We start from the raw sequence: 27,506 nt of genomic DNA, 5'->3' as shown, positions 1-27,506 counted from the left end.
CCATCATTATCTTGCAGACACTGGTCAGTAGCCCTTAGCCCATCTTCTAGCATCTCTTCTTGCCAGCAGCTAGGGTGATCTATTTAAAACACAAATTAGATTATATCATGCGCCTGATTACAGCCTCCAATGGCTTGTCATTGCATCAAGAATGAAGCCCCTGCCCAGGGCCGGCCTTGGCTCCGGCTGTCCACTCCAGCTTTATCTTGTCCGACTCCTTCCATCACCCATCAACTTCCAGTCACATTGACCTTCTCACTTCCTTGAACACCTATCAGGCTTGTTTGTTCTTCAGGGCCTTTGATCTTGTTATTCCTTCTGCCTGGAATTCTCTTACTCCAGTGCTTTGAATAACTCAGTTTAAATGTCACCTCCTCAGGGAAGCCTCTCTGACTGCCCTATTTCAAGCAGGTTCCCCTACTAATTCCTCTAATCCTCCCTCAGCCAGTGGTTTGTTTCTTTCATGGTTTTCCTAATGAAGAAAACCTTTTAAAAAAATCACCTCTTCTTTGAAGCCTTCCAGGATTTAGTTTTCATTCAGTTTCCATCCTGTTGGTCAATTTAGCAGCTTGAATGAGAGAAAATAAACTGTTTTTCCACTGGGTAATAGTATCTTCATTTCTTACAATCATTTAATGCTTCATTCCTTCTTGAGTAGAACTTTTTACAGCACACACTGTGTACCCGAGCTGGACACAGCCCCATAGTGCAGCATAACAGGCTCTGAGATAAGATGGCCCTGGGTTCAGATCAGTCCCAGTTTTGCCACTTCCAAGATGTATGACCTTGGACAAGCATTCCAGTTGTCCATTGCTACATAACAAACTACCCCAAAACTTAGTGGCTTAAAACAACAATATTTATTTTGCAGTTTGGGACAGCTCATTTCTGTTCCACTTGGCATCAGCCAGGGCAGCCCCAGGGCTGGGGCTGAGTCATCTGAAGGTTCGCTCCCTCACATGTCTGCTGGGTGGTGGGGCTGGGAGCAGGAGCTGCTGGTTGGAACACCTGCATGCGGCGTCCATGAGGCGTGGCCTCCTCCCAACATGGTGGCTGGGCTCCCGCGGTGAGTGGATGGAGAGAGAGAGAGACTGAGCCTGACAGAGCCATATTGCCTTTTATGACCTAGCCTTGGAAGTCACAATGTCACTTCTGCCCGTCTCTGTTGGTTGAGCTGTCACAAAGGTCTGTTCAGGTTCAAGGGGAGGGAACATGGACCCCGTCACTCAGTTGGAAGAGTGTCAATGCCACATTGTAAAAAGAGTAATTGGGATGGGCTCTATATGGCCGTGCCTATTTTTGGAAAATACAATCAGCCACAGAAGTTCCTAACCTTTCTGAGACCCTCTACGGAAGTGTTGGGCACAGAGCCTGGCATGAATGAGTGCCCATGGGTCACGACGCAGCAGATGGGCTCCCTGCCTGCGTGCAGTTTCCCTGGTCTGAATGGAGCCTGAGTCCAGAGCCCCTACCTTGGCCCCACCCAACCCCCAGGCCCCTCCCCACCAGGCTCTGCTGGGGCTGCAATGTAGATTCCTGGCTCCCCAAATCCAAAGACCCTCAGAGCAGGAAGGGCCCTCAGCCCCCTGTTCAGCCGTGAGTGTGGGGGCCCAGACAGGATATGTGGGAAAGCCAGGACTCAGGCCCAGGTCCAAGTGGGGAGATCCAGGCCACTCTAATCTCAGGACCACGGGCGTGGCCAGGGGTGTGTCAGGAGTGGATGAGCCAGCCTGGTCTAGCATGTCCCCTGCCTGGTGTCACACCCTCCGACATCTCCAAGCCCTCGTTCTGCATAGGGGGAGAAAATGAAGCACAGAGAGGGTAAATAATTTCCAAGAGCTACACAGCAGCTCTCTGTGCCAGAGCAGAACAGCCTACAAGAAACAGAGACATCAGAGCTGAAGGTCCCTGCCATCTGCTACAACAGACCAGACCAGGTGGGGACTTGGAGGCCCAGGAGGTGGGAGGGCTGGCCTTGGCCCCCTGTGCCACACCATGCCACCTTGCTTGTGATGAATCTTTTGTGGCCCATCTCCTCCTGTGCTGTGTGCTCCATGAGATCAGGAACGCACCACTGATGAGTCCACTGCTGTGTCCCTTAGTGTCCTACCTGGTGCCTATGGACTGGGAGAGCGGACAGTGCATGGGGGCAGGGGAACTGGTGCCTTGCCCAGGGGGTGGGAACGCCCCTGAAGAAGTGTTTGTGGAGAACCTGCTGCGCGGCCCTGCTCTTTACCTGGCTCCTGGGGGCACCTGGAGGAAGGATCTGAGGGTGGAGGGGGCACTCACACACCTGGACACACCTAGATCAGGATGAGAGGTGAGAGGGCACACCGCAGGGGTGCATTCACTGCTGCGGGGGAGGTGGGACAGGAACAGAGAAGTGGACCTGGTACCAGCCGCGTGTCAAGGGCAGGAGGAGGTGAAGGAACAGGATTGGGAGAGGAGGAGGAGGAAAAGGAGTAGGAAAAGGGGGAACGGAGGAGGAAAAGGCGGGAAGGGAGGAAGACGGGAAGAAGAAACTGCAGAGGGGTAAACACAGCCCTGCCCACCCCCTACCCCACCCCCCACCCCCCGCCCCAGCAAGGGAGTGCCACCCTAACGGTGAGCGCCCACCTGCGCAGCAGCCAAAGGGCTGACTCTGGGGCTGCCCCGCAGTGGCTCGGCGATGGGGAGTAGCAGCGCGGAGCGGGGGAGGGGACGGGGGCGGGGCAGGTGTGACAGACACATGGGAAAATCAACAACCCGGCCAGGAGCCGTGGAGACAGCCCTGGAAGAAAAGACAGACGCCCACCAGAGCCGGGGCTCAGGGGTCGGCCGGAGTTGCTCTTGGTGGGGGACATGCGGGGATCGGGGCAACCAGCCCACCGGGGCCAGAGCCTATTCCCACAGCATCGTTGGTCTGACACCTCGTAATAGGTCTTCTCCATTTTAGCCTGCAGAGCCTCAAACGCGGGACGGCGAGGAGGGAGCCCGCCTGCGACCGCCGCCGGTCAGGGTGCAGAGCCGGGCGCTCATCCCGGGCGCCACGGTCCCTACGCCGGTCAGAGGGAAGCCGAGGCAGGAGAGGCGGAGCGCGCCCCGCAGGAGTGAGGTTTGGGCTCCGTCCTGGCTCTGCCACTGACCTTGGGCTTATCGCGCGCCCTGCCCCGGCTTCAGTTTGCGCATCTGCACAATGGGATAATGGGTCTTGCTTTGCTAGGTTAAGAGGGGCGGAGTTCGCGCACGCTCCGCACAGCCGCGAGGGGCGAGGGACCGGGAGTGTATATGGATGCTGGCTCCTGCGCTCTGGGGTCCGCCCGGCCTCCGCCTGCGAGTCCCCGCTCTCGCCGCTCGCGCGGCCCCTGCCCGCACGCTGGGCGCAGGGGCGCCTCCGCCGGGTGCGTTGCCCAGACCCGCAGGGGAGGGGGCGGCGGCGGAGCGGGGGAGGAGGGAGCCCGGGCCGCGGCCGCCCCGGCCCGCCTGACCCTCGAGGGGGTCGCTGTTGCCTCGCAGATCCCTCCCTCGCTCGCTGCCTGCGTCCCTCCCTACCGCTCCCGCCGCGTCCGCCTTTTGTTCGCGGAGCCGCGCGCCCCCGAGCCGAAGCGGCGGGGCGGGGAGCTGGCGGGGCTGCGCGGGGGGCGGGCCGCGCCGGGCGGAGCCGGGGCCCGGGCCGCAGCCGGACTCGGAGCCCGAGGGAGCGATCGGCGCGCAGGCAGCGGAGGCCCGGGCGCGCTCCGGGGGCGCGGCGAGGCCGAGGGGGCGGGCGCCGGGCGGAGCCGGAGCCGGAGCCGAGGCGCCTGGAGGCGATCAGGCCGCGCTCTCCGAGCTCAGAGCAGCGGAGAGACCGTGCGGCGGGGGTCGGGGCCGGAGCGCAGCCCCGGGGCTGAGGGGGGCCGAGAGGAGCTGCGGCCCGAGCGGCCCGAGCGGCGCCGGGAGCCTCTCCAGGGGCGCGGAGGCCGGGCGGGCCCGGGCCATGCGCGCCGCTCTCTGAGGCCGAGGGAGGCCGAGATGGAGGCGCCGGCGGGGGAGCCCCCGGCTCGGGGCTGCGGCCCCCCGCCCGCGCCCGTCCCGGAGAGGAAGAAGAGCCACCGCGCGCCGTCGCCGGCCCGGCCCAAGGACGTGGCCGGCTGGTCGCTGGCCAAGGGCCGCCGCGGCCCAGGCCCGGGTGCCGCAGCCGCCTGCAGCGCCGCGTCCTCCGCGCGGCCCGACAAGAAGGGGCGCGCGGTGGCGCCCGGGGCGCGGGGCGCAGGGACGCGGGTGGCGGGGGTCCGCACCGGGGTCCGCGCCAAGGGCCGCCCGCGCCCGGGTGCCGGGCCGCGCCCGCCGCCACCGCCGCCCAGCCTCACTGACAGCAGCTCGGAGGTGTCGGACTGCGCGTCGGAGGAGGCGCGCCTGCTGGGCCTGGAGCTGGCGCTGAGCAGCGACGCCGAGTCGGCGGCCGGGGGCCCGGCGGGGGCCCGCCCCGGGCAGCCGCCCCAGCCCGCGCCGCCTGCACAGCAGCCTCCGCGGCCGCCCGCCTCCCCCGATGAGCCGTCGGTGGCCGCGTCGTCGGTGGGCAGCAGCCGCCTGCCACTCAGCACCTCGCTCGCCTTCTCCGACCTCACCGAGGAGATGCTGGACTGCGGGCCCGGCGGCTTCGTGCGAGAGCTGGAGGAGCTGCGCTCGGAGAACGACTATCTCAAGGTGGGCGCGCTGAGGGCCGAGAGGGGGGCCGCGGGAGGCGCTGGTTGTCACAACTGCACGGGCCTGAGGCCCCAGCCGGCCCGCTGTCCCACTGAACGAGCTGGAAGAGGGGGCCTGAACCCTTGGGGACCACCCTTAGGTCGATTTAGGGTCCCCTCACATTCCTCCTCCCGTTTTATTTGGGAAACCCTTTCCTGGGGAGGAACCTGGGTGAGGAGACTGGCCAAGGGCTGTTATCCGGGGAGGGGGGTCTTGAGAAAACTGCCCTGGAGGGTGCCTAGATGCATCACTTGGGGTGGCGGTGGGGGCTGGACCTCTGCGTTCAGCTGCTTGGAACCCCCACCCCAGGTCAGAGGCCAGCCCTTTGGTGGCTCTTCTTTCTGGAATGGGCACTGTGTGCACTCCTGCCGGGGCACCTGTGGCCCTCCCCTGCCAAGAAGAGGCCAGAACACCATCCTGAGGCTTTACCCAGGGCTTTCCCCAGCACAGGCCTGTCCCCGCCTACCTTTCAGGGCGGGTCCGTTTGAAAGCATGACATCTGGGAACATCCCCTTGGCCAGAGTCCGACTTCCGCCCAGTCTAACGGTCCCACAGCCTGGAAGGATGAGGTCGTGGGAGAACCGGTTCAGAGGCAGCTTCCTAAATCCCAGGATGTTGTCTTCTGCCCTCTCTGGGACAGGCCCTGTACCCACAGCAGCCCCATTGGCCCCTCATGGCCAGTGCCCATGGCCTTCCCACCTTCCCAGTGAGAGGAGGGGAGCTGCTCTTCCGAAAGGGGCATTCCCTCTGGGCATGTGGGGACCTGAGAGCTTCTTGGAGAGCAAGCTTTGTCGTCACCCTTTCAGTGGATGTGGGCACCCACTGGGTGCAGGCTCCGTCTGCCCACTCCCTGGCGCGTGGCGGCCTTAGGGACAGCCCAGCCCTTGTGTGTCGACCTTGACCCGGGAGACTGGAAGCTTCATGGGCTCTACTGCCGCTGGCTGGGTGTAGTTTTGGAAGAGGCTGAAATGTTACCTCCTCTTGTCAGTTGATGGCCTGGCACAACACCCAGAGTCCCCCTGGCCGAGAGCCACCAAATGAACACCACTCTGCTGATTTATGTCTGCCCGGCAACACTCAGCTTTGCGTTGTGGCTCTTCTGGCCAAATAGGTTTCTCTCTCATTAGAGTTTTGGGGTCTTGCTCAACTGTATTTCCCCCAGAATCTGCTATCCAGCACGTCTTCAGTATATGCTTGTGGACTACAAGGACAGTCTCTGTCCCAATCAAGATAATCCACCCCTTCAGCCTCTAACCTTTCCCCAAGCCAGGTCTCAGTTTCCTTATCTGTTAAATGGGAGGGTAAGTCTTCCCGAAGGCCCTGTTCAGTGTTGAGAGTCGGGGGTTCAGTCAGCTCCTAGTCTTCAGAAGCCAGTGGTGGGGAGAGGCCGAGTGGAGGGTGGGGAAGGGGAGGGAGGCCCCAGAAAGAGGCCTGCCTTGCCCTCTTGGGCTTGGAGCTGCTTCCGTTGTCTGTGCCTGAGCCTCTCGCAGCCCAGCCCCCGAGTCCTCGCCTCCACCTCCTGGCCCTCTGGTTCACCCTGGCAAGTGGAGGGGAGGTTCTTCAGGGTCTGCTCGTGCTCCCACCCCTGTGGGCGCCTGTCCTCCTGGGAAGTCAGCAGGCAGAGCTCTGGAGTCTGTCTGAGCCACTCATGACTGTCAAGATGGAAAATAGTCCTAGAAGTCTGGCGCTCGAACCCAGGGTCTCACAGGGGCCAGGGCCTGGCTGGGGACGTCCTACTGCCCGGGCCAGGGCTGGGCCTCAGTGTCCACTCAGTGTTTCAGGCTTCATGCGCAGACCTCAGGCCACTGCTGGATCTCGGGTCTATAGCTTCCAGGCTGTGTGATTTGGGCAAGTTACTTAATGTCTCTGGACCTTAGTTTCCTCACTGTAAAAAGGCAACCCTACATCTTCCAACCTTAAGGGTTGAGATAGTGTGTGGAGACACCACCAGAGCGCCTGGCGTGTTGTGAGCCTCAGATGAGGGCAGTTGTGATCACCGCTGTTCTCAAGCGGCACGTGACCTGTTCTGTGTTCTCCGTGGATGCCATGGGGGCAGAGTAGCTCCTCCTCCCCCCTGGAAGCAGGCCTGGCTCTTCCTCCTGGCCCCTCATTCATTCATTCACCAACTATTTGTTTAGTGCCTAGCACAGATCTGGGGCTGCCCCCGCGGACAAGGATGAAGTGTCTGTTTTCACGGCGTTTTGAGCGTAGTGGGGGACTCTGGGATTCAACAATAGCCGTGCGAGACATCACCACGTGCATCGTGACGAGGGTGGAGAAGCACACGGCGCGCCAGGAACACATGGAGGTGGCGCTGGGGTGCTTGAGGAGGCCAAGGGCTGAGGGACGAGATGGAGCCAACTGCATAAGGAGATGGAACAGGAACATTCCAGGCTCAGGGAAGTAGGAAAATTTGATTTCAAGGAACAGCACCGAGGCTGGAGAGCAGAGGGAGGCGGGGCGGGAGAGGCGAGCCGGGCCGGCCTGTGCGGTCCTTGCTGTGTACACTCGCGTCGGTCTACGAACCTCCCTAGAGCCTTGTTTCACCCACCTGCACCTCACAGAGGGACTGGAGACCTAGAGGCCGCGGACGTGGCCCCTCAATGAGGGGGCTTCTCTGGGAGGGAGGTGTCTTTGGTCCACTCTGCAGATGGGTAAACGGTGGCCGCAGGGAAGAGACTTGCTGCAGGTCCTGAGCCGGCTCTGCAGGCAGCCAGGGCTTGGAGTGAGAGCGTCCTGCCCCTCTGGGCCACTTTGCTTCTCAGATGCAGAAACTGAGTTACCAGGGGAAGGACTCCAGATCCCCAGCGGGTCCCCTGCAGGCCTCATGCCGCCCGGGGTTGAGTCCCACCGAGTCCGATGGGGCCTTCTCTGGGTTCACCTGCCAGCTGGTGGGGGGCCCTGGGAACTGTCAACTGGGAAGGCCTCTTGGGTGATGGCAGATCTCCTGTTGCATGAGGCCGCTCTGGGGCCCGGGAGCGGCAAGTGTAACCAGGGTGGCTGTCTCCCAGTGAGACGGTGGAAGGAGCTGCTACAGAGAAGGGAGTGAGCTCGCTGTCGCTTGAGTTATTCAAAGAGAGGCTTAATGGCCTTGCATGTTTGGATAAAGACATAGGGTTGGTGGAAAGCAGCTTGTAAACAGTACAAAATGTTGGCAGTGGTGATTACTTGAGGATGATTCACGGGGAGATTTGTGTGGTAGCTACGGCAGAGCTGCCTGACCTCAGGGTCCGTTCCAGCCAAGGAAGTCTGAAGGTTATTAATGTTTGAGGTTCCAGGATTCTAAGGTGCACTTTTAGCTGCAGAGCACACACATTGACCGTGTTTGGCGTTCAAGCCCCTGGTGGTCTGAGGTCTTCCAGCTCCCCATCACCACTAACTGTCGCCAGTGTACCATGTGGTGAGGACACGCTGGCAGCCCACTGGGTGTGGATGGATGAATCTGAGAGCTGGAGCCCAAAGACCTGCCTTTGAGACCTGACCCTGCCATTTACTGTGTGGCCATGGGCAAGTCACTTGGCCTCTCAGAGCGACTGCCTTGTTTTCTATCTATATAATGAAGATGATGGAACTTGCCTGGACAACTTCATAGGATTGTTTTCAGGAATCAAGGAGGTAGGAATAGACAAGAAAACATTTTGCAAGCAGTGAAATCCTGCATCTCTTGAGGAATTGTTAGCCAATGAGCAGACAGGATGTCTATGTCTTCATTCTTGGAGGAGCTGGGAGAAGCCAGGAGGGTGGATCCCCTTAACTTTAGGATGCTAATAAATCAGGAGCTGCTCCGGAGAGGACAAGAGGGTGTGACCATGTTCCGTACTGTGTGGGCTCCATGAGGCAAGGCCTCCCCACTGGCTGGGAGGTTCTAGATGTGAGGGTTTGAAGTGCAGCCAGTCTAGGGGTCCAAAAGGGCCCGGAGGCACATCTGATCCACCCCCCCATTCCCATTGTACAGTTGGGTAAATGGAGGCTCCGGGTCACACAGCCAGGACTCCAAACCTGGTTGTGCTCACCCTGGGTCCTGTTCTTTGCACAGTGTGACCGGAGCCGTGAGCTGCTGGCTGCTCATAGTGTGTCTAGTTTGGGACACAGGTTGCTGAGATTCCGGAATCCTGTTGTGTGCCCGGCTCTAGGCTAAGACTTGTTGGGAGCAAGTGGAGAATAACATATGCTGTAGCTGGGGGCCTGGAGCTGCAGGCAGGGCTGGGAGACGTGTGTGTGTGTGTGTGTGTGTGTGTGTGTGTGTGTTTGTGTGTGTTCCTTGCACCAAGGCACAGTGCGATTGGGACTGGAGCGTCTGAGATCCTGGAGGAAGTAATGGGGCTTTGGATCCAGCCTTAAGGGTTAGATAATGGTTAGGTTGGACCCCAGAGTGCTGGGATATTAGAGCTGGCCTGGGACCCCCAGACCACTGTCCCCTGGACATCTATGGTTCTTGTCTCATGAATGCTCTCAACTATTGATTGCGTCCTGGGTTAAATAAGCCCTTTACTGCTCCCAGCAGACCTGTGTGGAGGGTTCTGATATCAGACCCATTTGACAGATGAAGAAACTGAGAGGCTATGTAACACATTCAAGACTGCACAGCTGAGACACTTGGGAACCCCACTAGACAACCCTAAGGAGCCCCCTGCCTCCGTCTCTTCCACCCTCTGCTGTGCAGGAGGCAGCCTGTGCCTCCGAGTTTCACAGAGCAGGGTTCTCACCTGTTATAGGCTGTGTGATGCCGGGTGAGATACTCAGCCTTTCTGAGCCTCTGTTTCTTCTTCTGTAAAATGGGGGATGAGCACGAGCAGAGTCAGGGGGACCCTTCGCAGTGTGATGACGCAGATCAAGTGCATGGTAAATGTTAGCACTGTCCCAGTCAGCGCTTGTCCCTTACCTGCCTCTCCAAGAGTTTATTCATTTGTTAAACACTTATTTTCTGAGTGCGCCCTGGGTGCCAGGCCCTGTGTCTGATGTCTGGCCCAGTGGCCGGCAAATTGTGAAGTTCTCAGCTCCCAGGAGCGGGGAGGGCCAGGGGGGCTCCAGTCTATCTGTCACTGGGTTGGGGAGGGGGTGGTCATCCTGATTAGCAAAGCTCCTGGCTGGTCCTTGCTCTGAGCCCCAACCTTCCTCGTGGTGGCTGAGAGCTGGCCTGGAAGAAGCTGCCCTGAGTCCTGGGTCTTTAAGAATCCTCAGCGGTCTGTGTGACACGGGGGGAGGCGTGCACCTCCAGTGAGATGGAAAATGGAAAATGTGAGGCAGCGGCTGCTGAGGCCTGGGGGGACCACGGAGCTCCCAGGGCTCCCAGCATTCCTCGCAGAGGGGCTGGGCCTGTGTCCCTGGGCACACTCTCTCTTGCACACTCAAACCCACACACATGTATTCACAGCTCGTGCTCAGAGATCCACAACCACTCACACACATCTTACATACACATGCAGACACCACATCCAGCTTGTGTGGTATGCTTCCAGAAGCACAACTTCTGACATATTTGAGAGGATACACGCTCAGAGAAGTACACAAACCCATGCAGACACACAACCTCCTGTGTCATCACACCCACACGTTACCAAACAGACACAACAGAGACTCACACCATCTTGGAGACCCCTGGCTCAGAAACATAGCCTCACACACATCTTATACCCCCAGACACTCTTGGCTGTGTCCCAGAGATGGACGTGCAGCCTGGAGATGCCCTCAGACATATGGGAAGTACACATACACATGCAGGCGCCCGCACAAACCCACGCAGACTCATTACACACAGGCGCCAGCATCCACGGAAATCCACAGATGCGCCCCTGCCAGGCAGGCACAGAGACAAGCGTGTCACCCAGATGCCCCCACTGCCTCTTCCACAAAGCCAGCACCAGAGGCCCTTGCACACCTACCGGGCACAGACACACACCCAGGAGACACTCACACACATGTGAGCAGGGACACGAGCACAGAGCACTCAGATGTCAGGCCTGTAGCATGTGCTAATGGGGCCCAGAGGCTCACACACCAGGCTACCCAGACACAGACACACAGAGACTGTGTGACATTTCACCCCCACAGAAACACAGGAAATCCTGGCCCGTGGCTCCCTGGAGCTGATGAGTACAACTGGTGCTTTCAGCCCCTCCACAAGGCTTCCTTCCACAGGGCTGCTGGGAGCAGGGAGGAGTGTGGCCTGAGCTTGAGTTTGTAACCTCCTGGGTCTGCACTAAAGGCCCCTGATGCCAGCACTGGGGCCTGGGCCCAGTGGGCTGAGTGCAATGGAGCAGTTGTCAGGCCTGCGCACCGGAGAAACACTGCCCGGGGGCAACTCCCTTCTAATCTCCTAGGAATTTCCTGCTTGCCCTCATCTCCCCCTCCTCCCCTTCTCTCTTTGCTGGGGGCTGTGACGGGCCATGCCACTCCCATCCCTAAAGGGTGCCTGGTTCTCCCTGGGAAACAGAAGGGAGCCAGGGTAGAGGAGGCTGGAGGAGCTGTGGGCACTCAGAGGAGGAGCCATTAGAGATGAGGAGTTAGCATTGAGAGGCTGCCTGTGTGCCTAGCTGCTGAACAGTGCCTGGCACTTCACAGGGACTCAATAAATATTTGTTGCGTGATTGAATGAGGGAGAGGCTGGGAAGGGGAGTTGGTCCTGCTTGAGAAGGGCATTGAATGCTGAGCTGAGCTGAGGCCTGTGAACACCTTGCTGGGAAGGAACCATATGGACTTATAGAAGGCTAGCAGCTGGTCCCTTACCATGTGTCTACAGCACCGGGCACCAGGCCTGGCCTGTCCCAGGGGCCCAGGGCGGGAGGGGAGGAAGGCTGTGTGATCTCATGGCCAATTCCTCCTTTGGGGACAGGTCTGGGGCCAAATCTAGCTTTGTTACCTCCTCCCTGTGCATGATCTCTATGTGCAAGTCCCCTCATCAAGCCTCAGATTTCCTGTCTGGAAAATGGGAATTTAATCCCTTTCTTGCAGGCCACTTGGGAGGATTGGCATTCAGGTCTGTGGCACATCCCGCACCAGCCTGGGCTCAGAGGAAGGGAGGGAGCCCCACATCCCGTGTAGCCTCCGGGATGGAAGGACATCCCCAGGGGAGGGGCTCGGCTGAGTTCCAGGTGGGGCCTGACCAGCAGCCAAGGTTATTACCAAGGTCATTCCCCCGTGCCCTGTAGGCGTGACCTCATCCGCAGTCATGTTCTCTGCCCTCTGCTGCCAGAAGGAACTTGGAGCTGAGGTGGAGGAAGAGCCAGAGGCTCTGCGGCGTTCTGGGCCAGGCTGCCCCGGCAGTCACTGGAGGGTCAGCACCACGTCCACATTCTCAGTGGACAGCACCGGCCTCCCTGAGGGACGCTGGGGAGTCCGAGGAGGTGGGAGCCACAGGCCAGCCCTTCCCTTCTCTGGGTCCGAGGTGGTTAAGAGCACTGTGTTCTCGAGCCAGGCCAGCCCGGGCTTGAATCCTGGCTCGGACTTTTCCTCAGGAGCTTCCCCTTTACGAGCCTCAGTCTCCTCTGTAAAATGGGGCTGTGGATGGATGGTGCTCGCCCTGCCAGGTTGCTGTGAAGGTTAAATGAGAGAAAGTGTGTAGGTGAGGATTAGCCTGGGCCTGGCTCACAGTAAGAGCTCACCAGCTATGCGCCCTCAGCTCGCGTTATCGGCAGGCATGGGTCTGACTGCCCGCGAAGGCAGGGTTGTGCCTGGCTCTGGGTGTTGGTCTTGGCATGGGGTAAGGACCTGGGGGGCGGGCTTGGGGATGCATTGCCTGTGGGTGTCCCCAAGTACACCTCTCCCTGCTGGTCCCCTTTTCCTTCCCGCACGGTGTCAGTCCTCCCTGAGTGGCTGAGGCCAGAGCTGCAGACTCTGTAACCTGGGGGTGCTCCTTTGCTGATGGAGGGCTGCCTTTGGGGTCCCTCATTCTAAGACCAACGTGAATCATCTCCCATTGCCTGTGCCACAAAGAGAGGCTTCCTGGAGTATCCTTTGGGGCATTTACCTCAAGAGTAACTGGATTATTAATTGGGTGATTACAGGTTTCACATCAGCCCCTTCCCCCACGTGTTCTCCAGGGGGGCAGGGACCTTACTGGGTGAGATTTAGCCCCTTCCTTTTACACAGGTGTAAACTGAGGCTCAGAGAGGTTAAGGGGCCCACCAAAGGTCACACAGCGTGTAAGTGGCAAGAGGCAGAAGGGCTGGGGTCTCGTGGTGCTCTTTCCAGGATGCCAGGCAGGGGGAATGGCACCAGCAAAGGCTCAGAGATGTGAAATGCCAGGGTGTGGAGTGTGCTGGAGCTTCAGGCCATGTGGCCAAGCCACTCCCTGACTCCAGCCTCACTTTGCCTCCCCGGAGACTGCTCAGCCCTGTCATCTCCCTGGTCAGAGATTTGGCTGCTGCCCAGTGGCCGTCCTGGGGATGTTTTAAACATCCAGATCCAAATGCTGCCTTCCTTCCTGTCCACATGGAAAAGATGAGAGGGACACCGGCAGGCGCCCCTGCTGTGAGCGCCCCCCTCATAGGCAGCAGGAGCTGCGGCTGTCTCCCGGCTCTGTGGGGTGAGGCCCGGAATGGGGCAGGGTCAAGCTAGGCCTGGCCTGGGGGCAGTGTTCTCTGGGCATCTCCTCACTCCCAGCACACACAGGCAGGCACTGCTCCCACCAGAGGGAGTGTCTGTGGTCTCCTGCACAGAGCCGTGCCAGGTCTGGGAGGCTCACTCCTGATTGGCTGTGGAGCCTTCATCTTCCTGAGCCTCCGTTTGCTTATCTGTAAAATGGGTATAAAATAATAGCACGCTCCTCAAAAGGACTGTCGTTAAGCATGAGATAATGGACATTCCTTCCAAGCTCAGCTTAGTGGCTGACACACAGTAAGCCCTGGTAAATATTAGCTGTTATTATTGTCACTATTGTCCCATTATAGAGACTGTCTAGTTTATGAGAGCTCAAACTGGACTCACATCCTGGCTGTGCCACGTAGCATGTGACCTGGGCGACATAGTTGACCTTTCTGTCCAGTTTCTCACCAGTCAGTTGGGGACTGCTGGGGATACAATGAGATGACATGTGCTGCCTGACATGTGCCTGGCACAGGGGGACACTCAGGGAACAGCTTGCCTGTTATTATTTATTGGTGTTGGAGAGGTAAGTCCAGGATCCTTGTCTTCCCATGTGACCCTGTGGGTCACCAGGAGCAGGCAGTCTCCATGCCAGCTGGAGCAGGGGCTCTGTGTGGCACGTCGATGGCTGGCTGGGCATCCTGTCCTTCCTTCTCCAGGACCTTTGACCTCAACTCCCCTAAAACTAGAGCCCAGCTTCTACCCAAGGAGGCTAAACTGGATTCAGCTCTGGGCTGGGAGACGGGAGCCCAGAATCCCTCCCTGCTTGACTCTGGACCCTCTGGGGACGATGGGATTGTCCCCAGTTCCTCTCTAGGCCTCAGTGACCCTGTCTGTGAAGGGATGGTGTCTTTGGGTTCCCCTCCCCCTGCTGATATTCCCAGAGTCTTTGCTCTTGACAGGGGAGGGAAGTGGAGCTTTACGGAGCCTTCTGCCCTCCTTGGGGTCCACATGCAATGATCTCATCTGGAGCCTTGACAGACCCTGGGGGACAGGCAGAAGGGACAGCAGATGGCTGCCCTGGCCTCTCGAGGGGCCTGGCATGCTGCCTCTGTGGCCACTGCTGGCCCACCCTGCAGGTCAGCCCTTCCGGGCTGGGATGAGTGGCCCGGGCCAGAGCCAGGGTGGCAGATGGGCAGGCAGCCTGGGCCTTGGCCCGAGGGTGGGGCTGTGGTGGCCTGGGCGGTGTGGGGGAAGGCGGACCAGGAAGAGGCTCCTGCTCCTCCGTGGAGCGGTTGCTGCCCCGCAGAGTGAAAGTTCTGGGTCCCTCAGCTCAGCTCTGCCCTTCTTCCTGGGTCTGTCAGCCCGTCAGCCAGTCTGGTCCCTAGAACCTGGGGAGGAGGTGGTGTATTGGGGTGAGGTTTGGAATCTGGCAGGGATGCACCCTGGGAGTTGGTCATATTGGATTTGAGGCCCTCCTCTGGGATGCGAAGCCTCCATGGGCATTAGCTTCACAGAATCCAAGAATTAAATGTAGACACAGCAGCGCTGACCGGAAGTGGTTTTCTGTAGGAGAGTGGGACGGGCTGGTAGTCTTCTCCTCTTAGGACCGCTTTACTCATTCGGCAGCTGTTTGCTGAGCGGTTCCTTTGTGTGCCAGATAGCGCGGTGGGCTCGGCCCTCCTGAAGCTCACATCCTAGTGGTGGAGACCGACATTCCACGTGCAAGCAGACCGAAGAGTAAGATAATTAGTATCACAAATAGGCCTGTGATAACATTCCATGAAAGAAACACAGATTTGAGATGCACACAATGGGCCTAGAGGGGTCTGGAAGGCTTCTGTGAGGAGGTGGCATTTAAGTGGGGGCTTCAAGCAGGAGGGGGAGCCACTAGTGTGCAGATGCAGGGCAGGGAAATCAGGCAGAGGGAACAGCAGGGGCAGAGGCTTGGAGGTGGGACAGGCGAGGTGTCTTGAGGCTGCTGAGAGGAGACCTGAGTGGCTGGAGTGTAGCCTCCGGGAGGAGGAGTGGGAGAGGTAAAGACGGGGAGGTGGGCAGGAGGCAGCCTTTTTGTTTTGTTTTTAGGTCAGGTAATTTGCATGTGGCCAGCCCTCATGCTCCAGCAGTTAAGATTTGGAGCGCTCACCACCACGGCCTGGGTATGTTCCTGGTCAGGGAACCACACCACTGGTCTGTCGGTTGTCCATGGTGGTGGCTGCGTGTTGCTGTGATGCTGATGCTGTGCCACCAGTGTCTCAAATACCAGCAGGGTCACCCATGGTGGACAGGTTTCAGTGGCGCTTCCAGACTAAAACAGACTAGGAAGAAGGACTTGGCCAAACACTGCCAAAAAAATTGGCCATGAAAACCCTATGAATAGCAGCAGAGCATTGTCTGATATAGCACTGGCAGGCGAGGATGGTGCAAAAAGACCAGGCGGGCCTCCACTCTGCTGTGCACAGGGCGGCTAGGACTCAGAATCGACTCAACGGCACTAACAACAAAATTTACATGCAGTAAAATGAGTTTTGACAAATGCATACAGTTCGGTAACCACTAGCACAATCAAGATACAGAACAGTTCCTTTGTGACCCAAAATGCCCCCTGTGCCCCTTTGTAATCAGTTCCTCCCACCTCCCCCAGCCCTTGACAACCACTGATGTTTTCTGTCCCTGTAGTCTTACCTTTTCCAGAATGTCATATAAATGGAATCAAATAGTATGCAGGCTGCTGAGCCTGACTTCCTTCAGTTAGCATCATGCATTTGAGCTTCAGCCATGGTGTTGCAGGAATCAGCAGTTCCTTTTTCTTGCTGAGTAGTATTCCATTATATGGACGTACCATCCTTTATCCATCACCAGTTGAGGGACATTTGAGTCGTTTCCAGATTTTGGTGATCATTGGAGGGTTTTAAATGGGGTAGTAATGAGGTTAAAAAAACATCACTCTGGGGGCCGCCCCAGTGGCGCCGTGGTTAAGTGCACACGTTCCGCTTCGGCAGCCCAGCGTTCGCCAGTTCGGATCCTACGTGCAGACTTGGCACCGCTTGGCACACCATGCTGTGGCAGGCGTCCCACATATAAAGTAGAGGGAGATGGGCATGGATGTTAGCTCAGGGCCCGTCTTCCTCAGCAAAAAGAGGACGATTGGTAGCAGATGTTAGCTCAGGGCTGATCTTCCTCAAAAAAGCAAAAAGAAAAAAAAATCAGTCCATGTACCGAGTGGAGAACAAATTAGTGGGGAGCAAACTGGCCATCGTGAGGATTAAATCCAATGATTTGGTGATGAATCTGGCCCACCAGAGGTACTCAGGGATTGTTCAAACCAAAAGGCTATGCCCTGGGGCAGCCAGGGAGGCTTCCTGGTGGAGGTGGCATTTGAGGTGGAGAGGTGAGGAAATGAGAGACAGGTACAGAGTAGAAGGACGCCCAGGCAGTCAGAGTCCCCATGGGAACAAGGCTTCCCGCTCCTGACCCAGCCTTGGCATACGAGGGTTTCTAGAAGGTGGTGTCCAGGGCCCGTATCAGAACAGGCGCGTCTCAGGGCCCACCCCAGCCCCCGTGGGGCTGACTCTTGGATGGGAGACAGCCAGGAGATCTCTGCTCTGGAACAGTCTCTTCCTTGGTGGCTGGTAAGAGGTGACCTCCTCCGGCCTTCAGGAACCTCCTGTCCCCCTGGTTCCCTCTCCGCCCCCTCAGGGCCAGCTGGGAGCTGTTGCTGGGCTTCAGACCACCCATTGCCCCGTGCTGTGTTTCTGCAGAGGGGCCTCGTGTTGCATCCCTTTCATCTCCAGCCCTGCGGGTCGGGAGACCGGCTCACCCGCTACGCCTGCGGACCAATTCCACCAGGGCCGTGCATCTGGAGGCAGTTGCAAGCGTTCCAGTGGGCCCCAAATCTAAGCTTCCCCCTTCAGTCCTCCTCATGCAAAGATTCATCATCTTGCATTTGTGTAGGGTCTCTGCAGAAAGCGTTCTTTCCTGGAGCATTTAAAATGTGGCTTGAGAACAGCGCCCTGCTTCTCCAGCTTTCGGCCCTGATGGTGAGAGCCAGGGTCTGGGGTCCCAGCCTGGACTAGGTAGATGAGATGGCTTCAGAGAGAACCGAGGCTCCGTCTTATTCTGTGCCAGGGACCTCTTAAGCTCTCGGCTGAGAATAATTCTCAGAATCTTTCTAAATGTTTAAAATAAAACCCAAAGGAAACCAAATATATCAAAATACAGTTCTCAAAATATGTTTCAAAATTATGGTATAGTAATACGTGTGTTTACGAACTCGTAAGATCTGGTGACAGGTCTCTTTACTGTAATTTCAAAGTACTGATGCGTGTAAACAATATTTTGACATTTCTGCAACAACTGCTATGTGACATGAAAATATCTGTGGTTTCTTTTGGTGGCAAAGTGACAGGTCATACTAATAGAACGGGGGTTTGTCCAGAATAGAAGGAAATGCTAATTTTTAATTAGAGGTTAGTGAAAATAAAGGTGTGATTCTTTTTTTTTTCCCCTTGCCATCTGAGTTCACGGACTCCCTGAATTCTGGTGCAGATGGAAGCGCCTGAAGTCTGCAATCTGAGTGCCCTTGGGGGTCTCTCTGGGTGACCTCGGGCACAGCCTGTCTTCACTGTGCTTCTCTGCGGTTCTTTGTCTCTGGAAGAGCGGTGGTGATCCCTGTCCCGCTGGCCATGGGGTTTCTGTGAGGACCCCTGGGTTGATTCAGATGGAATGTCTCTGTAAACTGTGAAGCCCCGTGCCACCGTGCGAGGTCTCGCTATTATTAGCAGGAGTGTGAGCTCATGTTTGGCCCTCCAGCCCAGCATCGACCAAGAGACTCTTCCTGGCCAATTCCCCCAGGACTCCTGGGAACCAGGCCATTTCAGGGAGCGGGTCTGCCTCTGAAAGGCTGCTTCCTGCAGGCTGACCTCATGGGTCACTGAGGGGGTGTGGGGGGATGGCCCGAGATGCACTTTGTGGGCAGGGAGTAGGTGGGCGAGCAGGAGGTTCCTGGCGTAGAGAGACCCCTCTGATGCTCCTGGCGTGGCATGGGGGTCTGAGCCAGCCCTGGAGCAGCTCAGGCTCTCCCTGACTCTTTGCAGCTGGTGTGAGGCTGGGATCTGGAGGGCCTGCCCGCCCTGGGCTGTGGACGGCAGAAGCCACACTCATCCTTTCATTCATTCATCCGCCATAAACAATGATGGTGCCCGCTCTGTACCACGTCCTGTTGTGAGGGATGCCGGGGACCAGACACGAGTCAGACCCCTTACCTGCCCTCCTCCCAGCTCTTGGGGAAGATAGAGTTGAAAACAGGCAAATGCGCCCTATACTTGTTAGCACAAGAGACGAATGGAGTTCAGCATGTGGGGTTTGAATCAGATTGGGGAGGAAAGAATGCTCTGAAAGGATAAGATTAGGAGTTAGCCCAGCAGAGGCCATTCTAGCAGAGGGAATAGCCTGAGCAAACCTGGGAGGAGGGCCCACAATTAATATGCACTGGCCTCGGGTCAGAGGGCCTGTTTGGACTTGAGCTCCACCACTGCCTTGCTTGAGCAGCTCTAGAAAACTTCTGAGCCTCAGTCTCCTGCTCTGCAAAATGGGAACATTTTCTGTATGTACTTTACTATCAAACTATTGTGCTCCTGCTGTGCTTGGCTGGGCCTGGTAATTAATGAGCCTCCAGATAGGTGGCAGTTACTTCTTGGTTGTGGCAAATCTGGATATGGGGATGCAGGGGCACCTGGCAGAGGATGCAAGGGCAGGGGCAAGACAGGAGTGGGGAGGAGACCGGGGCGGCTAATGCAGAAGCCGATGGAAACTAGTGGAGGAGATAGAAAGCTAGCTGCTTTTTTCCAAGTTTTCTCTAATACACAGGTGTTATCTCTGTAATCAGAGCAAAATAAACATTTTCTCTAAAGGGAAAGGCTGCCTACCCTGGCAGCAGTGTGGGTGCCCCGTTCCCATCCCCCATCCTGCCCCCCTCCATTCCCCATTCTCAGGCTGAGTTAAATAATCAGGGTAAGCCTCAAGGGGGAGAGAGGTCGACTTGAAGTACTGGTCAGAGGGGATGGGTGTGGAGGGGCTGGTGGGCTGCGCCTGGTCTGGGCACCTTTCCCCAGCATCTTTAGGCTGGCCTTTTTGACTGTGGGGTTGAGAATTGGGGGCCTCCAGAGTCTGAGGGGGACATTGCTGGGCAGCGTGGCCTTTTCCTGTCTGCAGAAGAGGATGAAGTTTGGGGTTTCCCCATTGATGTTGGGGGGACTCCAACAACCTTGCTCTGTAGCTACTAGGCCCGCTGAGTCCAGTGGAGAGTGGCCCTTCCCTCCCCGCCTCCACATGGTTGGGGGATCTGGGACGGAGGAGAGACTCAGCAAGGCCACTGAGCTGTCTTTGAAGGAGCTGGGAAGGCTGAGCTCCCCGCCCCTGTCCCCCAGCTCCGTCAGTTGGATCGGACAGTCCCTAGAGAGCTTTCTGGGGTAGGGGGCCAGGACATTCGGAGGCTCAGTGAGGTCTAAGAACCTCCGGAGCAAACAGGGTCCTGCCCTCCTAGGGCCCTTCTTCACGTCCCAGTAGCCCCTTTCCCTGCCCCCACCTCAGGCCTGGAAAGCTCAGCCCCTTTTAAGACCGGCATTCACCAGCCCTGCCGCCCACGGCCCAGCAGACCCGGCCGTGTGGGCCACAAGCCGGCCTTTGTGGACTCGCCCTCTCACGTGGGCCGTGCCAGGAGGGGCCGCCCCGCATTCTGCCTGCAGCTGGGACAAGCCCCTGAGGGGCCTGGGCCCCCCTTGGCTACCATGGAGAGATGGAGCTGGCAGGAGTACAACATCCTGCATTTTTGGAAGTTGACTGCGGGGAAGGGCAGGCCCTGCAGAGACAGCTGCTCCTGTGAGAAAGATCATTCATTCACTCAGTTATTCAATAGATGCTTATTGAGACTCTGCTCTGCGTCATGTCAGGCCCTGGGCTGGGGACTTGTGGTGCTGAGACACGTGACTCTTGCCCTTTTAGGGAAAAAGACTGGAAGGAAGCACCCTGCATTAGAGTCACTTGAGGAGCCCCATGCCCAGAGTTTCTCATTCAGTAGGTCTGGGTTATGGCATGAGAACTTCTGACAAGTTCCCCAGTGATGCTAATGCTGCTGGTCCAGGGACCACATTTTGAGAGCCACTGTGATTCAGGTCCAGGTGGAGGAATTATGAGTGATTTATGTTTTCTGTATTTTCAAAACTGTATACCATTTACTAGGTTGTTTTTTTGTTTGTTTGTTTTGCTGAGGAAGATTTGCCCTGAGCTAACATCTGTGCCAGTCTTCCTCTATTTTGTATGTGGCTCGCTGCCACAGCATGGCTGATGAGTAGTGTAGGTCTGCACCCAGGAACAAAACCTGCAAACCCTGGGCTGCCAAGGCGGAGCATGCCAAACTTAATCATCATGCCATGGGGCTGGCCCCTATCTGATTACCATTTACTTTTATAAATAGAAAAAATCAGTTATTTAAAAGTTAAAAAAAATAAGTGGTCCCTCAAAATGACTCCAGTGCTCTGGATGTGATCCTGTGTTAAGGAATGTCACCTCCCATGATCTAAGTGTCATACATTTGTTGATGTTGCCCAGCACCATGAGCTTGTATGTCTCCTGTACTTCCTCTTGGTTCATCCTAAGCTTTGAGTCCACTCAGACCCCCACCTCCTCCTCCTCACCAGGTCCTGTCGGTGTGACTGCAGACAGAATAAGTGAAATGCTAGTAAATGGCGTGGAGAGCAGTTGAACACAGGCCTGTCTGGAGGCTGGTTTAGCTTAGATTTAGCGACCGGCCTACACTTCCTGAGTGCCGTTTCCTTTATGCTTCCTTAATCCGCCAGCTGAAATGGCATGTGGACTCCTCACTTCCTCATTTCTTTAACTGATGTGATCATTGACTGTCCCACTTCCTCCTTTTCCACTTTTAGTTCTGTCCACTTGGCATGGTGGTGGGCTGTGAGTCTATGTGCATTGGGGTGGAAATGGGGTGGGGTCCTGGTGAGGCGACCGTTCCTCTGCAGCTGGTACAGACAGACTCATCCACTTCGGGGTGCCACTGAACCCCCCCCCGGGGGAGAGGCTGTGGTGGCAAGTGGGGATCACACCCTTCAGTCAATGGTGGGAACGGGCCGGTGTCTGCTGGTTGGGAGAAGCGGACACCTGTCCGGTCTGCCTTCCTCTCCCGAGGTCGGAACCGTTTGGGAAAGAGTCCCAGGAGTCCGACAGATGGATGTGAAACCCTCGCTGAGGTTTGGTCCTAAGAGCACTGGAGGGTACCGCTTCCTAGCCCTGCCCCTGAGCTAAATGGCCCACCCAGTCTCAGGATGCTGGACGGCCCCAGGCCATTCCTTTGGGGAAAGGGAGCCTCAGAGGTCTGGTGAACCCAGCCATCCGGACCGTGGCCCCCGCTCCAGGGCCTGCGGAGTTGTCTGTTTGATTCCTGGCCCCACTGCCTGTCCCATCGGCACCGTGCTGGCTGCCTTCTCCTGCTCCCCTGGGATGCCTTTGGCAGATCATTCATCCTCGTGACTCAGTTTCTCTTTTTAGTGTACAGTCTTATTTATTCCATTCAGTCACACTCAGAGTAGATACTATTATTCCCATTTGTGACTCAGTTTTCATATGTGTTGATAGACATAATAATTATCCATTTTTTTCCGCTGGGTCTCCCCACTCATCCCCTTACACTTTGTGTCCAGTGATTGTTTCACAGTGATAGATATCTTTGTGGGTTTTTTCCCTAGCCACGTGCGCCTTCGTTCTTTCAGTTAACATTTGTTGGGAGCCTGCAGGGTGCGAGGCCCTGTAATGGGTGTGGGGGATGCGACTGGGAGCGAGGTAGACGTGGGGCAGCCCTCCAGACTCTCACAGTGTCTCTGGGAGACAAACTATTAAATAAAGAATTGCAGACGTGCTCATGATGACAAAGGGGAAGTGAGGGACGTCTGGAAGCTGGTGACAGAGATGGGCAGGAGCTGCCCTGAGGAAGTGAGGTCACCTCCCCACCTCCCTTCACTTAAACCCAAACTCAGACTCTTTACTTGGCCCTTCAAGGCTCTGGATGGCTGACCCCTGTCTGCTTCCCCAGCCTCAACTTACCCCCATAGCTATCCTGGCTGCCTTGCTGCATCTTGACACACTGAGCTCTTTCCTGCCTCTGGGCCTTTGCACACCCTGCTCCCTCTGCCTAGAGTAATCTCCCCCTGGCTCACTCTCTTCGTGGCCGTTCCTTCCTGGCTCAACTCAAATGTTCTGTCTTTAGAGATGGCCTCCCTGAGCGTGTCCTCTAACGTAGCACCTTCTCCCATTGCTCTATCTTATTACCCAGGGGTTTCTGTTTGTCTGGTCTTCATAGCTCTTAACAGTATCTGAATTTTTAAATTTGTTGGTTTACTGTATGTCTCCCCAATGAGACTTGGGGCTCATGCAGAAGACACAGAAGGGGCCACCTTAGTCTTGGTCGCCACTGTCCCTCCCCACCCCCGTGCTTGCACAGAGCCTGGTGCACAGTTGGCACTCATCAATGCTTGTTAAATGAGCCTCTCCTGCGTCCCATGTATTAGTTTCCTATTGCTGCTGTAACAAATTACTACAGATTTAGTGGCTTAAAACAACCCTAGATTATTATCTTACAATTCTGGAGGTCAGAAGTCTGAAAATCAAGGTGTTGTCAGGGCTACATTCCTTGTGATGGTTCTGGGTGAGAATCCAGACCCTTTTCCACCTTCCAGAGGCTGCCTTCACTCCTTGGTTTGTGGTCCTGCCTCCATCTCCAAAGCACTTCCCTCCCACCTCTGCTTCCGTTGTCACGTGGCCTTCTCCCTCCTTGATTCCCCAGCCTTCCTCTTATAAGGACCCTTGTGATGACACTGGGCCCACCCGGATAATCCAGGACAATCTCCCCATCGCGAGCTCCTTAACCTAATCACATTTGCAAATTCCCTTTTGCTGGATAAGGTAACATATTCACAGATTCTAAGAACTAGGACATGGACATTTTTGGGGGGCCATTATTCTGCCTGTCACACCCAGGCCCCCGACTTGCCTAGGACTGCATTGGGTGTGTCCTGCACTCAGGCACCCTGGCCACTGCACAGGGTCCAGTGCCCTGACCGCTCCTTCCCTCTGCAGGATGAGATCGAGGAGCTGCGGGCAGAGATGCTGGAGATGCGGGACGTCTACATGGAGGAGGACGTGTACCAGCTGCAGGAGCTGCGGCAGCAGCTGGACCAGGCGAGCAAGACCTGCCGCATCCTGCAGTACCGGCTACGCAAGGCTGAGCGCCGCAGCCTCCGTGCTGCCCAGACGGGCCAGGTGGACGGCGAGCTCATCCGCGGCCTGGAGCAGGACGTCAAGGTAAGCCGGCGCCTGCCCGCCCCTCACAGGTACCCTTGTCCAGGGTGGAACCACAAGCCCGAGTGGGGCCCAGGTTAGCCCAGCTCACTCCTGTGTGTTGTTGGACAAGGTGTACCACCTCCCTGGGCCTCAGCTTCCTCATCTGTAAAATGGGAACCTCTGGTGGACCGACAGGCCATCCGCCAGGGACTTCCCAGAGTGATATTGCATTATGAATCCCACGGACAGCAGCTACTGTTGGAGCGTCGGCTGCACACCTGGTGCCGGGCTCACGGTTCGCGGGGTCCTTTATTGTGGAGTAGTGAAGGCCTGGAGTTGGATGGGGCTGGTTTCAATCTTGGCTCCAATATGCCCCAGTTTTGTGATTTTGAGCAAGTCCCCTACATTTCAGTTTCCTCATCTGTAAAATGGGTGTAACAGCAGCCCCCGTCTCGCAGGGCTCTAGGAGGGTTAGAGGAGACCACTAGGTAGAGGTCACGGTAAGCACTCAAAAATGTCAGCTGTTATTATTATTCCCATTTTCCTGATGAGGAAGGTGAGGCTCAGAGAAAGGAGGTACCTGTCCGAGGTCGAGGGACACTCGGCCAGCTCGCTGCTCTCTGCCTCAGGCAGCAGAGGGGTGGGCTGGGGGCTGGCAGGTGGGGTCCCCGGAAGAGAAGTCCACGCTGTCCGTGTGAACCCTGGTCTAGGGACTGAGAACTCGGGGGACCCAGGCACGGCCCCCTGCTCTCAGAACTCAGCCCAGCATGATCAGGGGGATGTAGGAGCTGGGGGTAGGGGCACCTGGAGCCGCCTGGGGACCCTAGGGAGCCTTCCCGCAGGAGTGACATCTGAGCTGAGGCCTGAGGGAGACGTGGGCATGAGCCGGGAGGGGGAAGGAGGAATGCTGGGGGAAGAGGCCCCGTCAGGGCCAGAGGGGGTGGACGCGAGCGCAGCCCCACTCGGCCTTCTGCACCTCTCGGATCTTTGCGCGCAGCAGGACTAGAGGTCTGTTGTGCAGACGAGGAAAGTGAGCGCAGGACGGTTATGGCTCAGTCCCTCGATCAGAGACGACAGCTCCCGGGATAAATGCTCACACAAATACGCAAATCCCAGGACTGGACTGGAGGCATGTGGAGCTCGGGAAGCCCAGACGAAACTGAGATGGGGCCCAGGGAGTCGGGGGTTTCGGGCAGGGGCACAGAGAAGTCAGCCCCAGAGAGATGAGGCGGGTGGAGGGCGGCTGGGCTGGGAGCAGGCTGGCGGGGCTGCCGCGCCTGGATGGGAGGGGCGAGAGCGGCAGGGTCTGTGGGAGGGGGCCTCCACGAGCTGGGCGCAGGGGAGCAGGGGAGCGGCCCCTTCTGTTGGGATTTGAACTAGCCAATCAGACCCCCGTGCCCCGCCTCCTCCCTTCTCTCTCCTCTGCAGCTCCAGCGCTGAGCTCATCCACGAGGGAGGGCCGGGGCGGGACGCCTCTGGCTGCCGTGCTTTGTCCCATGTGCTGGGGATGTTCTGGGGCGTTTTTGGAGGTCCTCAGAAGGCTGATTTCCCTGGCATCGCCTAGGAAGGCTTGATGGACCCCGGTGGGGAGGGGGCCGGGAGCTGCCTCGGACGGTATCCCTGGGGACTCTGACTTGCTCTGCCAGCTCCTTGGCCCATACCCCTACTGGCATGGGGCCACCACTGGGCCCTCTGTTTCCCCTTTTGTTAAATGTCAGGATTACAGCAGCCGAATCTTCAGAGTTTTGCAGTCCCAGTGGTTTTATCGAGCAGGTAGTTTATTAGTGAGGGGACCACGAATGAAACCTCAGGCCTTGGTACCCCCCTTCCCTCTCACTCTCTGCTGGTCCTCGCAGCCTACGGGACCCACAGAACCTCAGCGGGAACGTTGCCCAGCATGAGGAAGGCAGGGGTGGGTAGGGCAGAGACCTGCTCTGCCACTTGCTTGCTGTGTGGCCTTGGGAAAGCTCCTTCACGTCTCTGAGCCTCAGTTTCCACATATGGAAAATGGAGGTAAAACTAGTCCCTACCTGTAGAGTTTTTTGTGAGGATAAAATGAAATAACTCAGCGCCGGCCCGTGGCCGAGTGGTTAGGCTCGCGCGCTGCGCTTCCGCGGCCCAGGGCTTCGCTGGTTCGGATCCTGGGCGCAGACACCGCACCGCTGGTCAGGCCACGCTGAGGCAGTGTCCCACATAGCACAACCAGAGGCACTCACAGCTAGAATATACAGCTATGTACTAGGGGGCTTAGGGGAGAAGCAGCAGCAAAAAAGAAGACTATTGGCAACAGATGGCAGCTCAGGGCCAATCTTTAAAAAAAAAAAAAAGAAAGGACTCAAGTAAAGAGAGTGCTGAACACAGAGTCTGGCACAGCGTGCTCACCCAGCAAATGAGCAAATGTTGGTTGTGGTGGTGTTGTTCAGGAGAAGAGCTTATAAGGTGCTAGTGGGACAAGTGGCTGGGGCCTGGGAAGGAAAGGGGAGGCCGGAATCTCAGCCTCCCAGGGTGGAGAAGAGTCACCTGGAGGCCGTGTTCACAATGCAGAGTCCCAGGTGCCACCTTCAGGGCCTGGGATCCTGGGGGAGGGTGTCAGGTCCCAGGAATGTGGGCGGCAAATTTCCACCTGAAGGGACGCCTTTGGGAGGCCCAAGGACACCCCAGTAAAACGTTTCCTTTCTCAGAAACATGGAAAAGTGCTGGCTTTGGGTTCAATTCCCGGGTGACCTGGGCAGGTTGCTTCCCCTCTTTAAGCCTCAGTTTCCTCATCTGTAAAATGGGGGTGACATTCCCACCCTCCAGGGGTTCCCAGGAGGACTCGGTCACCCAGAGCCCAGAGGCTGCCTGGCCGGGGGGCACCCCTTAGTGAGCATTCCCATCCCCCTCCCCGAGGATTCAGAGTGACAGCGACACCCTGAAGCCTGAGGCCCCGATGAGCAGGGAGCTGTGGCCTGGAGGCTGCTGGCTGCATTTGGCAGGAGCCGGGCCCCAGCGCTGTAAACAGTGACCTCATGGCTGAGCGCAGTTGTTTGTGCTTTGGGGCTTTGCCCTGGGTTCCGGAAGCAGCAGCTGCTTCACCTCCCATGGTATCTCACCCTCCCCACCTTGGGAGTCGTTGGGAGCATCATGAGAGGATGAAATGAGACAGGCGGGGGCCCTATGAGCACCTGACACAGGGAGCCCACTGTTGGGCTCAGTATTAATACTTTTATTACTAATATCAATATAATATGTCTTCAAGCTTCGGAGCAACAGCAGGGTCAGGTTGAGAGCAAGACTCGAGAGTTGACCCACCTGATTTTAAATCTTGGTTCTGTAGCTTCCTGGCTGTGTGACCTTGGGTAGGTGTCCCTTCCTTTCTGAACCTCAGAATGGGGATAACAGAGCCCTTCCTGAGGGGATGAAGGGCACATGGCGAGTGCTCAGGAAGTGACAGCTGATTCTATAAATCACCTGGGAGAGCGGAGGGGGCCCAGAGAGGGGAGGGGACAGGCCCAGGCCCCAAGGCTCCTGCCCTCCAGGCTGGCATGCTCTTTGCCCCCCGGGCCTCCATCAGGGGACAGGGCTCTGAGATCTGAGAGGAAGGGCTCTCCTGTCCCCACTGGAATTCTGTCAGCTGCCTGGGGTTGGGCTTGCTTGTCATAGCACCCCTTAGGGGTAGGGAGCACAGGGGAAGGAGATTCTGTGGAGAATGGGGCAGAAGGCTCCTGGGAACTCATGGAAGGGATGAAATCCATAGAGTCACTCCTGAACCCAGGAGGATCCAGGAATCCACATGGATCATGACTTCTTATTGGAGAGCGGGTTGCTGTCTCAGATCGAGGCCATGGTGGGGAGGGAGCAACCCCCCAGATGGAGAGGAGCTGGCCCAGGTAGGAACACAGTTGAGAGAGGAGCCCTGGCCCCCAGCAGCTTATCCGTCATCCCTGTGA

General features: G+C 57.3%; 1 protein-coding gene across 1 annotated transcript in view; it reads left to right on the top strand.

Annotated features, from left to right (window-relative positions):
* Positions 1 to 845: 845 nt before the first annotated feature.
* The window catches only part of MTCL2 (microtubule crosslinking factor 2), a 71,972-nt gene continuing 45,311 nt past the window's right edge, over positions 846 to 27,506 (top strand). The window contains exons 1-2 of the mRNA XM_014847156.3: positions 846 to 4,665; positions 23,374 to 23,598. Of these exons, the coding sequence (XP_014702642.3) occupies positions 3,268 to 4,665; positions 23,374 to 23,598 (1,623 nt within the window). The 5' untranslated portion in view covers positions 846 to 3,267. The remainder of the gene's footprint in view (positions 4,666 to 23,373; positions 23,599 to 27,506) is intronic.

The sequence above is a fragment of the Equus asinus genome, chromosome 15, assembly GCF_041296235.1.
Source record: "Equus asinus isolate D_3611 breed Donkey chromosome 15, EquAss-T2T_v2, whole genome shotgun sequence".
Taxonomy (NCBI): Eukaryota; Metazoa; Chordata; class Mammalia; order Perissodactyla; family Equidae; genus Equus; species Equus asinus.
Note: the sequence above shows the minus strand (reverse complement) of the source record. Positions and strands in the feature narration are given on the sequence as shown.